The 15,724-nt window shown below is 43.4% G+C and overlaps 1 protein-coding gene and 1 non-coding gene across 2 annotated transcripts in view; both read right to left on the minus strand.

Moving 5' to 3' along the window:
* Positions 1 to 9,776: 9,776 nt before the first annotated feature.
* On the minus strand, positions 9,777 to 9,883 carry LOC111826681. The gene has a single exon (XR_002830041.1). It is a non-coding gene; the product is annotated as a U6 spliceosomal RNA (small nuclear RNA).
* Positions 9,884 to 13,862: 3,979 nt separating this feature from the next.
* Positions 13,863 to 15,724, minus strand: part of MYLIP (myosin regulatory light chain interacting protein) — a 21,905-nt gene continuing 20,043 nt past the window's right edge. Inside the window, 1 exon segment of the mRNA XM_006091758.3 lies at positions 13,863 to 15,417. Coding sequence (XP_006091820.1) covers positions 15,328 to 15,417 — 90 coding nt within the window. The 3' untranslated portion in view covers positions 13,863 to 15,327.

A 15,724-nucleotide genomic window follows, 5' to 3' on the forward strand; every position in this document is an offset into this window, starting at 1 on the left:
GCTGTTGATCAGTCATTGCCTCTCTCTTTCTCTCCAGGCTTTGCCAGCAGCCCCACCTCTGTTTCTCTCCAGGCCTCTGCAGGGCTGCTGTTCAGCCCCGCCTCTTTGATCAGGCCTAGAGATAGGCCCAGAGATGCTGACTGGCATAGAAACCAACCAATCAGAACCAAATCTGGGTGAACTGCAAAGGCAGAACCTAAGGTGGGGGCCGAGGAGGGGTTTTAAGGGCAACAGCTGTTTGGTGTAAGACGTAAAAAAGTGGTTCAATTTTTTAATGACCGCTTTGGCAGTACAGTGCATATGGCTGGCTATCAGTCCAGATATAGGGATTATATGTTTTTCTCTGCCAAGAGTATCTCCTCCCGCTGAAAAAGGCCTCCTCCCCCTATTTAAGCAACCCTATCCTATATAATCTATCTATACTAATAAAAGGGTAATATGCTAATTAGACCAGGTCAACCAGCCATCTTCCGGACGTCCGACTTCCTTCCGGACAAAGCCATGGTGGTGGGGGCCAAGGCAGAGGCAGTTAGAGGTGATCAGGCTGGCAGGGGAGTGCAGTTGTGGGCAAGGCAGGCTGGCAGGGGAGGGCAGTTAGGGGCGATGAGGCAGGCAGAGGCAGTTAGGGGTGATCAGGCAGGCAGGCAGAGGGGTTAGGGGCAATCAGGCAGGCAGGCAGGTGAGCGGTTAGAAGCCAGCAGTCCCAGATTACGAGAGGGATGTCCGACCACTGGTTTAGGCCCGATCCCTGTGGGATTAGGCCTAAACCAGTGGTTGGACATCTCCCAAGGGGTCCCCGATTGGAGAGGGTGCAGGCTGGGCTGAGGGCACCCCCTCCCCCCATGCATGAATTTCATGCACTGGGCCACTAGTTGTGGTATAAACAAGCAAGAGAGAGAGAGTCATGGCTCTTATACTTTGTATCTTTTGCCTTTATACACTTCCAGGACAACCAGGCAATGTCTAGGTCCAATATAGGAGGTACAAACAGCACTTGATGGGGGCTTGAAGAAGGAAGAAACTCCCACTCTGGAGTTATGACCAATCTTGTCCGGGTGACTCTTAATGATTCCCAGGTACCCACACAAAGGCCACCTCTGGCGGCTGCCCTGCAGTTGACCTGAGTGTTTCCTTTGCTCCCCAGGACTCACTGCCCTTGCTTCACTTTGCCCACGCTTCTTGTCACCTCTCAGCTAGCTGGCTGAGGCAGTGCAGGTCCTGTCCAGAGTCAGGTCCTGTTTTCAGCCTAAAGAGGGAGGCTGAGTCTGCAGAGGGCCCCATTCCGGGGAGGACCGGAATGCTTCCAGATGGCATGGTGCTCACTTGGGTTTGCCTTTTGATTTTTATTATGGCAGGTACATGATGCTGATGGGCTATTGTAGGAGACAGGTATGGCCTCTAGAATAAGGTTGAACACTACACATAATATAATAAAATTAAATAAAGAGTATAATAAGGACAGCAAACACAGTAGCTAACGTTTACAAACCCAAAGACTGTCTAGCCGAGAGCAGCTTTTCAGCCCCGTTCAACAATACTTACAGTGTTTAGCGTACCATGAATGAGCCCAACTGTGGCTGACAGGGCAGTCATCTAGCCCGGTTGCTTTCTTCCAGGGAGCTGGCGCCAGTGCTTGTCTTTAATTGCCCAGGGCCAGCGCTTGCCCGTATAGTGCCTTTGTGCAAAGCAGAAAAAGGCTCCTCTTCCTCCTGATCCTGATTTCCATCTATAAGAAAACCATTGTTACAGGCAGTAAAATTGTAATAGTCAGCATACAGATCCTTGGGTCATGAACCTTGAACAGTGGCCCTTAAGTGGCAGCCAGTGCTGCTGTAAACAGTAGTTTCAGGACCCAGTTGATTGGGGGATGAGAAAATTCCTATTGTCTCAGGAATGTAGTAGGGCTGGACCAGTAGTTTGAAGGTGACTGACAGTATATTAATTTATTCATTTGTCAGTTATGGAATGGTTACTACATTGTGGGTGTAGTACTAAGTGCTATTCAAGAATTATCTCATTTAATGTCCACAAAATAACTGTGGACAGGTATTATTTCTATCCCTACAGACGAGGAAATAAAAGTTTAGAGAGTTTCTATCACTTGCCCTAATTCCTATGGTTAGTAGGGACAGAGCTTGCCTAGAATCTTGATTGGGCTGACACTAACGTTACCACACCACTTCTGAACACACACGCACATGGGTGCGCACGTATATAAATTGTTTGTGTTTACATATAACAGATGTGTTGGAATTTATTTTGGTAATTCCAGTAGATATTCATATTATCATATTTCTTTCTCTTAATATATTTTTGTTGGGTTTCTCAGAAAAAGAGAAGTGGGCCCTGTGATACTTAAGATGCTACAGAAGATGATGTAAACACATCAAAAATTGCAAATATTAAGGGGAAAACTATCTCTTTTTAGATGTAGTGATGGAAGACACTACAAGTAGCCACTTTACCAACAGAGGTGAACTGAACAGGGCTTCTGTCGCTTGCTCCATTAGGAGGATCAGCTCTCCAAATTGGAAGCAGTTGGCATAGATTCAAGCCTCAGAGTCTGATCTTTTGCAGGGATAAGCCTTAAGATCTCACAGAGACAACGTGGCGGCTTCCTCTCCAACACATGCCAAAGAGCAACTTGGTGGCCAAAGACCAGATTTTTCTTTCTCTTTGGGTTCTGTAGTCATGGGAGCATAGCGTTGGGCCCATAAAACACTTGCTAAGTGCTGCTATCTCCCTGTCTTCTCTGAGGAAGCTGACTGGAGTGAGGAATGAAAAATTTTACCCAACAGCTTTTTATTTGATTCTCTGACACAAAGGATTCTTAATGTAACTGATTTCCTCTTCCTAACTAGATGTAGCAATTAGAGTTGCCTGTAAGAGCTTAACCTAGAGTTTTCCTATGAGAGTCTCACCCTCATGTGTCTCCCTGCCTCACAGCACCACAGCTGTGTAATTGCAGCGAAATTCACATCTTTTTAAAGCAGAGGAGATAGTCACAGCCAGATGCAGGTGGCTGGCTCTTCAATCCGGCTGGATTCAAGAAGCAGGTGCAAAGCACTTGGCCAGCTATTCTTGGGCGATAGAAAGATGAGCAGGACAGTATGGCTGGGACCGCTAGACTCCCATGAGTCATTCAACACATATTTATTGAGTGCCTACTCTTTGCTAGGCGCTGTTCTAGGCATGGGGCATAGAGCAATAAACGAAACAGACAAAGTCCATGTACTTTCTGGCTGGGGAGACAGACAACGAAGAAAGAAGTCAAATGTACAGTATGCTAGGTAATGATAAGCATGATGCGGGAGTTATTGTAATCTAGGAATATGTATTAAAAACAAACAAACATCCTCTGATGCCATATGTTGCTGCAAAGTGCTCTGGGATTATAATGGAAGAAATTCATTTTGACAGAGGAGGGGAGATTTGTGAAAGAATTGGTACAAGTGGTGAGATTCAATCTGGACCCCGAAGAAAGTTTAGGGCAGATGAATATCGCCACAGAGCAGGGAGGGAAGGAAGGAAGCCTCCCCGTGATGAACGTTTCAGCACAGGCCCAGGAGTGACAAGAGGAGGTAAAAGCACATTCAGAGGAGCTGAGGAGCTTCCTACATCCTCAGCAGTGGGTGGGAGGACACACGGAACAGGAACTGGTCTGGAAAGGTATGTAGAGACCAAGTGATGAAGAATTTTGACTAAAGAGTATGGGTTGAGCTCTGCACACAATGGGGAGTCATTGAGTGTTTTGTGTGGGAAGTGGTCTGAGCTGATGTGTCTGTAGATGGTGATGTGTCAGCCGGCCGCTTTGTCCAGGTGCAGGGAGATACCTGGGGTGGTGCTGGTCCTGGTGGCTGGCACCTCATGGGATTGAGACAAGAGTCGTTGGTTCCTCTTAAAAAACAAGTGGCACTCTCCTATTACTGAGATGATTTCATAACAACAACAAGTGGCACTCTCCTATTACTGAGATGATTTCATAATAACAAAAATGTGTTCTTTCTCAAGCAACTGACATTATCCTTTTATAACTGTAGTTGAGCAATGTGGGAGCTGGAAAGCTTGAGAGTTATCTTGTATCAAACTTCAGTGAAGGCTTATGCAGACACACCTCAGAGATATTGTGGGTTCAGTTCCAGACCACTTCCATAGAATGAGTATCACAATAAAGCAAAATCTTTTTTTAAAATATATTTTTATTGATTTCAGAGGGGAAGGGAGAGGGAGAGAGAAATAGAAACATCAATGATGAGAGAGAATCATTGATTGGCTGCCTCCTGCACACCCCACACTGGGGATCGAGCCCACAACCCAGGCATGTGCCCTTGGCCAGACTCTAACCCAGGACCCTTCAGTCCGCAGGCCAATGCTCTATACACTGAGCCAAACCAGCGAGGGCAAAGAAAAATCTTTTTGTTAGTGGAGTGTCTTGCCTTCAATTTGTAAAATAAATAAATAAATAAATAAACAAACAAACAACATCTGTAAAGTGCAATAAAGCACAATAAAAGGAGGTATGCTTGTATAAAGAGGTGTGTCTTCTCTTGACAAATTGCATGTGGATAATCAGATAACTTTTGGAAAGGAATGAATTCCACTATCTTCACTCTCCTGACATTGTGATTTAACCTCATACGTTCATAAGTATTACAGAGCCTTAAAGAGAAGAGAAGCAGCAAATACTTCAATTTCGCTGGTTTATTTCACTATCATTCCCCAGTTGACTCCCCTTTGCTAACTTAGCCAACAATGATATTTGGTTCACTTGATTTTAAAGGCAAACATTTTTCATTTCCTTGTTCTTTCTCTTCTTCCACATTTTCCTTCTCTACATTTATTAGGCTCATTTCCATCTCCTCTCTTTGTTGGTGTTTAATGGAGATACTTACATGGGCCGGGGGTGCGGTGGCGGGGGAGGTTTAGACATTTTTGCCAAATAGTGTATTTAATGTGATTCTTTCTCCATCTCTCATCAAAGTCTTGAGTGAAGTATCCATTTCTCAGAAATGGTGTGGAGTTGGCTGTAGTAGTTTGGCCTGTTTCCTGGTGGGTGTGGACCTGGAACAGGGCTGCCCCTGGGGGGTCTGCTGTCCTGGTTACAGAAAGAGGATGTGATGCACTTTTGTTCTCTCCCCAGGGCTCAGCAGTGGACATCTGAGGAGGGCTGGCAAAGAAACGGGTGTTAGCATTGATGCTTTGAAAGGACAAAGGCTTGCTGAGGCTTACGTCCTTCAGTTGTTTTTGAGGATTGTTTCAGTCAGTCAAACCCACAATGCTGGAAATCCCAGAATCCGAATACCATTTGCCTCTACCTGTATACCTTCTCATTCTTTGTTTAAAGTTTTGTTTGTTTGTTTTCTCCCCTGAAAAGCAAGTGGTAGTTAAAAAATATGTAAAATTGCTTCATAGGGTGGAATTAGGCTGCTTCAAAGGGGTTCTTACAGAACCATAAACAGTGAGGATTATTGCAACCAATAACTGTACCCTCAAACTCAAGGGCACTGGTGGAGAGAATTTGAGCTGTTAGTCACACTCCTTAACACAACAAGCAAACAGTCTCTTTGCTGTTCTGTTCCTTCAGATGTTCTGCATGAAACCATCTGAGGCCATGTGTGACTTTGAAGCAGCATTCGGTGAGACCCAAGAGCTCCAATGGCTTGTGTTTGTAAATTTGCTCTGGTACCAATTCCAACGTGGATGTTGGGGTCGGGGGTCTTCCCATACAATACTGGGCAATTCTGAGAGCATCTACCCAGAGAGAACATCAGATTTTGCAGATTAAGGGTTCAGTCCCACAAGACTACCCCTCCCCTCACCCCCAGCTTCAAATACCAGTCCAAGTCCAGGCTGTGACTTACTAGTATGCTTCTGACTGACTGGCTATAAACCAAAGGTTCCCATGACCCCTGAGGTTCAATTAATTTGCTAGAGTGGCTCACAGAACTCTGAGAAACATTTTACACATTAGATCAAGCATGTCAAACTTGCGGCCTACAGGCCGCATTTGGCCCACAATGAATATTTTTGTGGCCCAGCCAATATAATGGGATGTAAGAAACATTTTAATAAAAATTTTGTAACTTAATTTTTATAATATCTTGTTATACATAATTATTAATAACAAACTACAACATTTGTTAAATACTGATTACTATAATCGTGTTGCATTCATTTCCCTTATGTGCCTTACGCGCAGGCCCACCATTTCTCTCCACTAATACTAGCAGCGATTATTTTAGCAGCCGATTGCCACGTCATTAGTCTTGGACTGACTTGTTTGGTGTGTGCAAAAGGAAATATTTCACTTTCTGAGAACAAGAAAAATAAAAAGGTTTATTTATGTTACACTTATTAATTTGTGCAGTTATTCAGTGTCTGGTAAGTTAATTTTCAAGAAAAAATATTAATTTTTATTAAAATGTTCTATTATTTTATGTTAACAACTAGAGGCCTGGTGCACGAAATTGATTCACTGGGGGTGGGGGGAGTTGTCCCTCAGCCCAGCCTGCACCCTCCCCAATCTGAGACCCTTCAGGGGATGTCCGACTGATGGTTTAGGCCAGGGATCGGGCCTAAACCATCAGTCGGACATCCCTCTCTCAATCCGGGACTGCTGGCTCCTAACCACTCGCCTGCCTGCCTGCCTGATTGCCCCTAACTGCTTCTGCCTGCCAGCCTGATCACCCCCTAACCACTACCCTGCTGGCCTGATTGACGCCTAACTGCTTCCCTGCCAGCCCAATTGCCCCAACTGCCCTCCCCTGATGGTCTGGTCACCCCCAACTGCCCTCCCCTGCTGGTCTGATCTCACCCCTAATTGCCCTCCCCTGCTGGCCTGATCTTGCCCCCAACTGCCCTCCCCTGCCGGCTTGGTCACCCTGGTGGAAGCTGCTTGAAGAAGCAGCTGGGACCTGCCCCCCGGCGGAGCCATGGGAACCACGGCAGGTGCACAGAGTGGCCACTGGGCCACCTGCCCCCCAATGGGCTGCGGGAACTGCGGTGGCTGAGCAGCCAGCCCTGCCCCCACAGTGTGCACTGCCATCTCTGTAACGGTGTTGTGGCATGAGGGTTAATTTGCATATTATCTCTTTATTATATAGGATTATTCATTTATTTCAGCCCTTTGTATTCAGCATATCTCTATCAAAATAAACCTATGTTTCTATGAAAATTGAAGCTTTTGTCTTTTTGCAGCCCACATAAGCTTAAACCTTGTTTATTTGGCCTGTGTTAGCCTTTGAGGTTGACATGCTTGCACTAGATCATTGGTTTATTATAAAAGGATATAACTCAGGAATATCAGGGGGGAGAGCTGTATGAGCAAGATGTAGGGAAAGGGCATGGAGCTCCCACACTTGCCCAGCACCTCCCTGTGTTCACAAACCCGGATGCTCTTTGAACCCTCTCCTTTTAGGGCTTTATGGGAGCTTCATTACATAGACATGAGAGATTAACTATTCGTGATTAATTCAACCTCCAGCCCTTCTCCCTTTTCTGGAGGCTGGGGGATGAAACTGAAAGTCCAACCCTCTTATCACATGGTTGGTTCTCCAGGCACCAACCTCCATCCTTAGGTTCTGTCCCAAGTTACTCATTAAAATAACAAAAGACACCTTTATTACTCTCATCACTTAGAAAATTCCAAGGGTTTTAGAAGCTCTGTGCCAGAAACAGGGACAAAGACCAAATATATGTTTCTTATTATAAATCAAGATGGCACAATTTGGTTCCTGGCTCTCCCTCTCTCTGGCTCTGTGACCTTGAGCAGTCACTTCACCTCTCTGCTCAGGTTCTCATCTGTAAATGAGGTCAATAAGAGCACCTTTGTCATAAGCATGTGGTGAAGATAAAATGAGTTAATTCCTGTAAAGCTATTAGAACGGCCTAATATCTAGTGCTAGACTTTTATTAAGAGCGCTGCTAAGGGACTCTAACAAAGAGTCTTACGTACTGTTATAAAAAAAAATTCAACTTGAGTAAATTTGAAGATCTAATTGGATTTATTCAGTGATTCATAAATTGGGCAGCCTCACATTTAGCACATAGAAAGGAGCTCTGAGGAGCTGTACAAAATGGAAGGCTTGTAGAGGCGGGGCGGGGAGGGGGCAGGCAAGGAGGAAAAGGGAGTTTCTAGAAAAGAGTGGATTATTTCAGGCAAGATCATCTTCCTTTGGGAGAGGGTGGGGGGTCTACTCAAATTACATCACTAGTGCAACCAGGTAATTCCAGATTGACGAGTAAAGGTCACATTTCCAGGAAACTAAAACTGCAATTAAATCTTAGTTCGCCGACGTAGGGCTTAGCACAAGTGCTCCATCTTGGGCCTGTTGTTACTTTTTTAACAGTACTGAGTCTAAATGTAGGCTAAATAGCAGAGAGGGAAAGGGGAGCATGGCTTCTTTTCAAAAGGAAATAGAGCTTTTAAGCATAGGGGTGATATGAAGAGGGGAAAAGCTTTCTAGAATCAACTACTGAAATGGGGGCTCCCACAGACTAGAGTGCAGGGGTGTACCTTACACTTTCTCCTTTTCCACAATAATTGATTCAATTGTGTTTCACTTGCTTTTTGTAGAGCTTATAGAACTCAAACCCAGAAAAGTCATGGTTATACATCTGTAGGAACTTGGGCTTGAATAAATAACTCAAATGCCAATTCAGTAGGCACTGTCTAACTCTAGGGGTGTCATACACAGCCCCCACCTATGACCAATGAACTGCATATGTAGGGTGGCCTTTGGAGAAGCTTAGATATGGTAGCTTGGTCTGTCTGTCTGTCTGTCTGTCTTTCTTTTCTCTACCCCTTAACTCTCTTCCAGCAGCCTCTGGTTTTGAACACAAGGACTTGTGTTGCTTGCAATCATTTTATAAAGCTGCCTGATTTCCATTATAAATAATCATGAAATTGGGGGTGAAGGAGAAAGGTAACCACATTTTAAGCTACAAAAAGGTGGTGATTCAATTTTGCTCTCTTTATTAAGAAGGCTAGTCTCAGTCAGATAATTTGCAGCTAAGTTTTACCTGGAGCACCTTTCCTCAGTCATGTTAAATTCATGGGGCAAATCCTCCTAGGATTTAGACAGTTTTAATAACAGAAGTGCTGATGTAAAGAGCAGGGAAAGGCAGCATGTTCTAACCATTTAGGAGAAAAATGGATAAGTTGTTACTAATAAGCCATGCTATATTTTTATCCTATTATTTTCTTCATCTGCAGGAATATTGAGATGAGATTTTAAATTCTGAATGATTATCTGACAGCTCCTATCTGTAGGATAAATTATCAGCAAGGGTTTTATTTTGCTATTAACTTTACTGAAAACTCAAGAGGACACAGGTTTACCAGAGCCCAGAGGAAGAAGTGAAATCTACAGACAAGAATGCCACGAACATAATGCCATGAACAGCTACTTCTGGATTCCCTTTCATAACTTGTGTGGACATTGACCTTCAGTGGGGCTGGGATAGAGATTGGCAGGGCCCATAGCACCTTCCTGGATATGGTCCCGACCTATGTCTCATCTCTCACCATTCCACCCCGGCCTATCGCACTGCATGCTCAATATTCCAGTCATGCCAAACCGCCCACTGGTGCCAAATAGGCCACGTTTGGAACAGTCTCCTTCCACCCACCTTTCCTATTTGGGTAAGCATTGACTCATCTTTTTCTTTTCATAATGTTACTTTATTTTCCTTTTATCAAAGGAAGCATTAAAGCCACCCAACATCTAGATATTCCTATGGTTCCTTACACATTTATTCTACCTAAAGTTAGGTGTGAATATACGGAACGCTTCATGAATTTGTGTCTCATTCTCGCCTAAGGGCCATGCTAATCTTCTCTGTGTCATTCCAATTTTAGTATAGGTGCTGCTGAAATGAGCACGACTCATCTTTTAAAGCTTACCTCCAATGTGACCTAATTCCAGAATTTTTTCCAAGAGAAGTTAGTGGCATCTTTTTCTGCCTTTCCATAGTAGCCAATACCTACTTCATTGTGAAGGTTAGTCTAATGCAGTATTAGTTTAGTATGTCAACTCCCCTTAGTAATCCAGAGAGGGCAGGGACTTAATCTTGAATATCTGTATCCTCTAGCCCAGGGTTTCTCAATGGCAGCAATATTGACATTTTGGGCTGAAAAATGTTGTTGTGGTTGGGTCTGTCTTGTGCATCGTAGGATGTTTAACATTACCTCTGGCCTAAGCGTCAGTGTGACAGTTAAAAACTGTTTGCAGACATTGCCCAATGTCTCCTGGGGGAGAAAACTACCCCTGACTGGGAAGCACTGTTATAGCCCTAACACAGCCTGGTATATAGTAGGTGCTTAATAAATATTTGCTGGTTAATAAATCAATGCCCAATTAATGAATAAAAAAACGGAATTAACAGATGAAAGAAGACCTTACTGTGGCTTTTACACACTCATCAAACTTAAAACCATTATGCCAGCAGTCCAGTCTCTATGAACTGGCTCTACTCCCTTTCACACTCTTCTCTCATACACTTTGCTCCTCACCTGTGAGCTCTTCTGCATTATCATGCTTTGTTTTCTCCTTGCCAATCCAAACTCTGTTCTAACTTTAAGACAAAGAGCAACTTATCTATTTCCAAAAGCTTTCCCCAATTCACCTAATCCAGTGATCTCCTTACTTCACATTCTCAAAATATTTATGAACAGGGTCTCTGATGGAAAATTACAATACATACATACATTTTATATATGTACTAGAGGCCCGGTGCACGAAATTCGAGGGGTGTCTCTCAGCCCAGCCTGCACCCTCTCCAATCTGGGACCTCTTGGGGGATGTCCAACTGCCGGGATTGGGCCTAAACTGGCAGTCAGACATCCCTCTCACAATCTGGGACCACTGGTTCCTAACCACTTGCCTGCCAGCCTGATCACCCCTAACCGCCTCTGCCTCGGCCCCCCGCCATCATGGCTTTGTTTGGAAGGAAGTCAGACATCCAGAAGATGTCTAGTCGACCCAGTCTAATTAGCATATTACCCTTTTATTAGTATAGATTATCTATAATGTATATGCAATACATATATATGTACACACATGTCTACACATTTACATACACATGTATACACATATATGCAGTATTGTTTTGGTCTTAGAACTATATTTTTGTTTCACAAACTTGTATAGAGATTTTCTTCTCAACTAGAAGAGTCACCCCTTGATAGAGGCTCACTGGCTCATTTGAGGTCTTTCTTTCCTTCGCATCAGCACAAGCTTTATGAACAACAGATGTTGAGCTATTATTTGAAGTGAATTTTTTTCTTTAAGCAACTGGCAGGTGTGTTAAAGCTGTGTAATTTGTGTGGTCCTGACATCATTTTGTTTTTAAAAGACATAAGGCTCTTTAATATCTTGCAGTTTTTAAACAAACTCATTTCAAGGAGATGCAGCAAATACAAAAAAAAGTTATGCCATGTTTTCGGGTTTCTGTGAGAAAGCACCATATACAACAAGCAATGAGAAAGACAAAAGTGGCTGCAGTTTGTCTTAAATTCTGACTGTGGTCCAACTCCACTGAGTTTTTTCATTGCTCGATGAAACTATTAAAAATGTTGGCCTCGCCGAACCGGTTTGGCTCAGTGGATGGGGCATCGGCCTGCGGACTGAAGGGTCCCGGGTTCGATTCCGGTCAAGGGCATGTGCCTTGGTTGCGGGCACATCCCCAGTGGGGGGTGTGCAGGAGGCAGCTGATCGATCTCTCTCATCGATGTTTCTAACTCTCTATCCCTCTCCCTTCTTCTCTGTAAAAAATCAATAAAATATATTTAAAAAAAAAAAAAATGTTGGCCTGCCAGGTTGACTCTGAGCTCTCTCAACACCGAGCATCCCTGCACCCCTCCTTCCTCAGGCATGCTTGCAGCGACCTGTACATGCAGCTTCCCCCATGCTTGTGCTTGTAAATTTGCCCAACCTTCTGTTCTGCAGGGTATTTCTTTCTCAAGTTTATCTTGGAGAAGTTCATATTTTACACAAGAGTAGTCACCCGTGGGGCTTCATTGGCAGGGGTAAGGGACAACCCCAGAATTTATCAGCCTTGCCCTTGAGCTCCCACCTGTGACAGGATAGAGAACAGACATAGTGGGAGGGGTAGAGTGGGGTTAAACAGTCGTAGCGCCAGCACTAATTTTTAGAACCCTTAAAAGAAAGAGCTAAAAGAATGTTTTTTTTTCAAGTCTTGTAAATCGTGCCTTTTGGCAGAACAGCCTCTTGAGGCTTCAGGCTCTCCATGTATTCCTCTTGGCTGTCTTTTGTGACTCACCCTCTCCATGGCTCTCTCCTCCATGCCCACCTATGGCCCCCCACTGTAAATATAAAACCAAAACACTTCTCTTGACCATGCCTCCTCCTATGATACATGAATGACAGAGGAAGGGAGAGGGAGAAAGAGAGATAGAAACATCAATGATGAGAATCATTGACCGGCTGCCTCCTGCACGCCCCACACTGGGGATTGAGCCAGCGACCCAGGCATATGTCTTGACCAGGAATCAAACCTTAACCTCCTGGTTCATAGGATGACGCTCCATCACTGAGTCACGCAGGCTATGATACAATCTTTATTTACTCCACCTCATCACCAAACCCATGTTGGCACCCATTTTTCACTTCCACAACCTCGTCTCACATTTGTATTCAGCTCAGCACAATCCCCACTTCTCATAATGCACTCACTCTTTCTTAGAACCTAAGACATCCCAATACTGCCACATCTATGGCCCTTCCTCGGTACTCCCGGTCTGTGACTCTGCTGCAGTCTTTGATGTAGCTGGCCTGCTTGTTTGAAGTTATCTCCTGGTGTAGCTTTCAGTCTCTTGATTTTTCTTATCCCTTTCTTTTTCCACCTGGTAAAATTCAACTAGTGTGTCAGGGCTCAGCTCAAAGCTCCTTTGTGAAGGACCCTTATCCTTGGTCTGTAAGCAGAATTAATCTGTACTTCCATAGCACTTTCCTTATAGTTCTTTTATACCATCTTGTAATATGATGGTTTTCATGTTAGCCACTGAGCTTAAGGAGTTCAGGGTCTAGTAGGGTTAATATCTTACCCATTTGTTGGCTAGCCATCAACCTGGCTAGCATTTTGAAATTTACACTCTAGGTCTTCCCAGTGCTAATATTCTATGACTTTGAATATTACTTATCTATATATGCATCGTGTGTCATTCATGTCTTGACCATTGTTCAATTTCTAGTGCTCAATAATAACTTACTTATTAGGGCCTCAATCAATGCGTTGAATGAACAAATGAGTCAATTCCTAGAAATTGATGAAAGACTGACTTAGGTATAGGAAGAGTAGAGAAAAAATCCCTGTCTTTCAATTTTTTGAAAATTCTGTCCTGGAAAAAACTGTACGTGTACTGAACCGACCTTCTGTAGCAATTGAAATTACCTCCTTCAAGTGCTACAGATAATTATCAGTTACATCTGTTATATGCAGTGTTCTCTACTCTACAAAGCATTTCCTGAGCAACACAAATTAACACACGCTGGCATGTGTAGAGCAGTTAGGTCCTAGCAGCAGGCTAGTCGTCCTGTAAAATACAGACCTAGTAGCCCGTGTAGAACAGGTTCTGTAGTAGCCTGAGACCATTACTGCTAGGAACTGGACAAGTACTTAGGTACCTGTTCTGACTAGGCAACTAACCAGCAGCAGCATCTTATAATCAGAAAACACAGAAGAGTGAATAACTGAATGTTCTCTTCGATTAGGGCCAATACTGAAAGAAACTGTCCATATAGGGCCAACTTAGATACCAACTATGATATTATCAATGTCTTTTCTTTTAAGTAAATTAAATTGGCTTACATAACAATAACTGTGATGATACAAACACCGAATTTGCTTTAAAGTCTTTATTATCCTGAATATAAAAGACAGAAGTCCTCTTAGGATATAACAGAGTTCTTTATGTGGAAACATTAATTTTTTTTTACAAGTGAAAAAATAAATACCTTTTGGAATAAAGGCTTATATGCTAATATGTGCCCATAAAAAAGTAGAGTTTTAATATCTGACAAAATGTCTGTGCAAAGAAACAAATGCATAAACACATTACTGCTACATTAAGGCAATATGAAAAGTATACTCAGAAATCTCAGTAAAGTGACAGTGTAGCTTTCTAGCTTTAACTCAGCTAGTATTGCACCCAATACAGTCATCTAGGTTTCCCGACGTCCTAGAGAACCTACAAGCTGACCAATGTCCAAAATGCCCAACTGGGAGTGGAAAACATGACTAATATAGAAACAGAACACCCGAAACCCCTCTAAGACCTACAGAGGGGACAACCACAAGTTAATGCTTAAGCACTTACAAAAACAAAACAAAAACAAAGCATACAATATTTAGATACTATTATAAGGCTGTGAAAGGCTTGATGGCTCAAGCAAAAGTGACCCCTGGGTGAAGCTGGGGTACAGTGCCTGGGAGAACGGAAGAACACCCTTGTTTGTACTCTACGAAGCTTCCTCTCAGTGAGCAACACTCCCCTTTCCCAGGAACACGCTCCCTTTCCGATCTTAAAATAAAACATTCCCCCAACTCAAGAGGCCCAAGGAGTGCTGATTCCTCCACTGAAATCTTTTTGCCAAATTGGTAGCATTTTATATTTGGAAGCTTGGGGGTAAGGTGGGGTGGGGAAGGGACAGGAAGTCACCCACATTGAGTTATCTGTTTTCTACTAGCCAGACTGGTTTAAATCTGACAACTTGGTTGTCAACTTTTTAACAGTCAGATGATTGATTTTTAAATGTCTGCCTTCTAATCATTCTTGAACAAGTTACAAAAACAGAAATGACATTAAAACGATGCCTATGTCTTTAAGAAAAAATTTCCTATTAAAAATGTTCAGAGCTCTGTGACCATACCAAAAAAAAAAAAAAAAGCCCCCCCAAAGTAACCAGGTAAATTCTTAAAACCAATTCTTACCAAATTGGCTGCAGGTAGGAAACGTACCTTGGGATACACTAAGAGACTTACAACATCACTTCCTAAAAGGTACCCACTTTTTGGCTATGTTGCCACCTAATGACAGAGGTTTCACTTATTCCTTTACTTGATCATAAAAAGAATGGAAGTCCGAGGAATGTGTCCATGTTCGCACTCTCCCTGTCCCCACCACTGGAGCTGCCGATGGCATGTTTTGGTGGTGAGGAGTGTTGTATTCTTTCTATTCTTCCTTTTTTAAAATGTTGCATGGCAGATGGGTGTTGGAGTATTTATTTTCTCCACAATCTATCATCCTCCTAGTTCGTAACAGCACAGCTCATGGGAACATGGCCTGTATGAGAAGTGCACAGCAGATCAGATGACGGTGAGGTTGAGGAGACTGGTGTGGGTTGGAAGGTAGACGTGCTGAACATGTTCTACCAGCGACCTGCAGACAGGACACGACTGCAAAAGAGAAGCCAACAGTACCTGTTAGGATACCTCCGACCTGTGTCTTCAGTGTTCACCTGTGGCACCCATTACGTTCTGTTTCCTAAATAAGCTGCGGTCACAATTGTTTCTAGCTTTCAACTGGCAGAGATCTTAGTTTTCCAACCAGTTTGAAAGTTTATACTTTACAGGGGATTAAAAACAAATATTATGAAAAAGGATAAACTGAAGGAAATGGATGAGGTTTTTTGTCAAACTCTAAGCAAGGCACAATGAGTCAAGTGATTTCCAAAGGCTTCTTGCTGTCCCCACATGGGCAGGT

The sequence above is a fragment of the Myotis lucifugus genome, unplaced genomic scaffold (assembly GCF_000147115.1).
Source record: "Myotis lucifugus unplaced genomic scaffold, Myoluc2.0 scaffold_95, whole genome shotgun sequence".
Taxonomy (NCBI): domain Eukaryota; kingdom Metazoa; phylum Chordata; class Mammalia; order Chiroptera; family Vespertilionidae; genus Myotis; species Myotis lucifugus.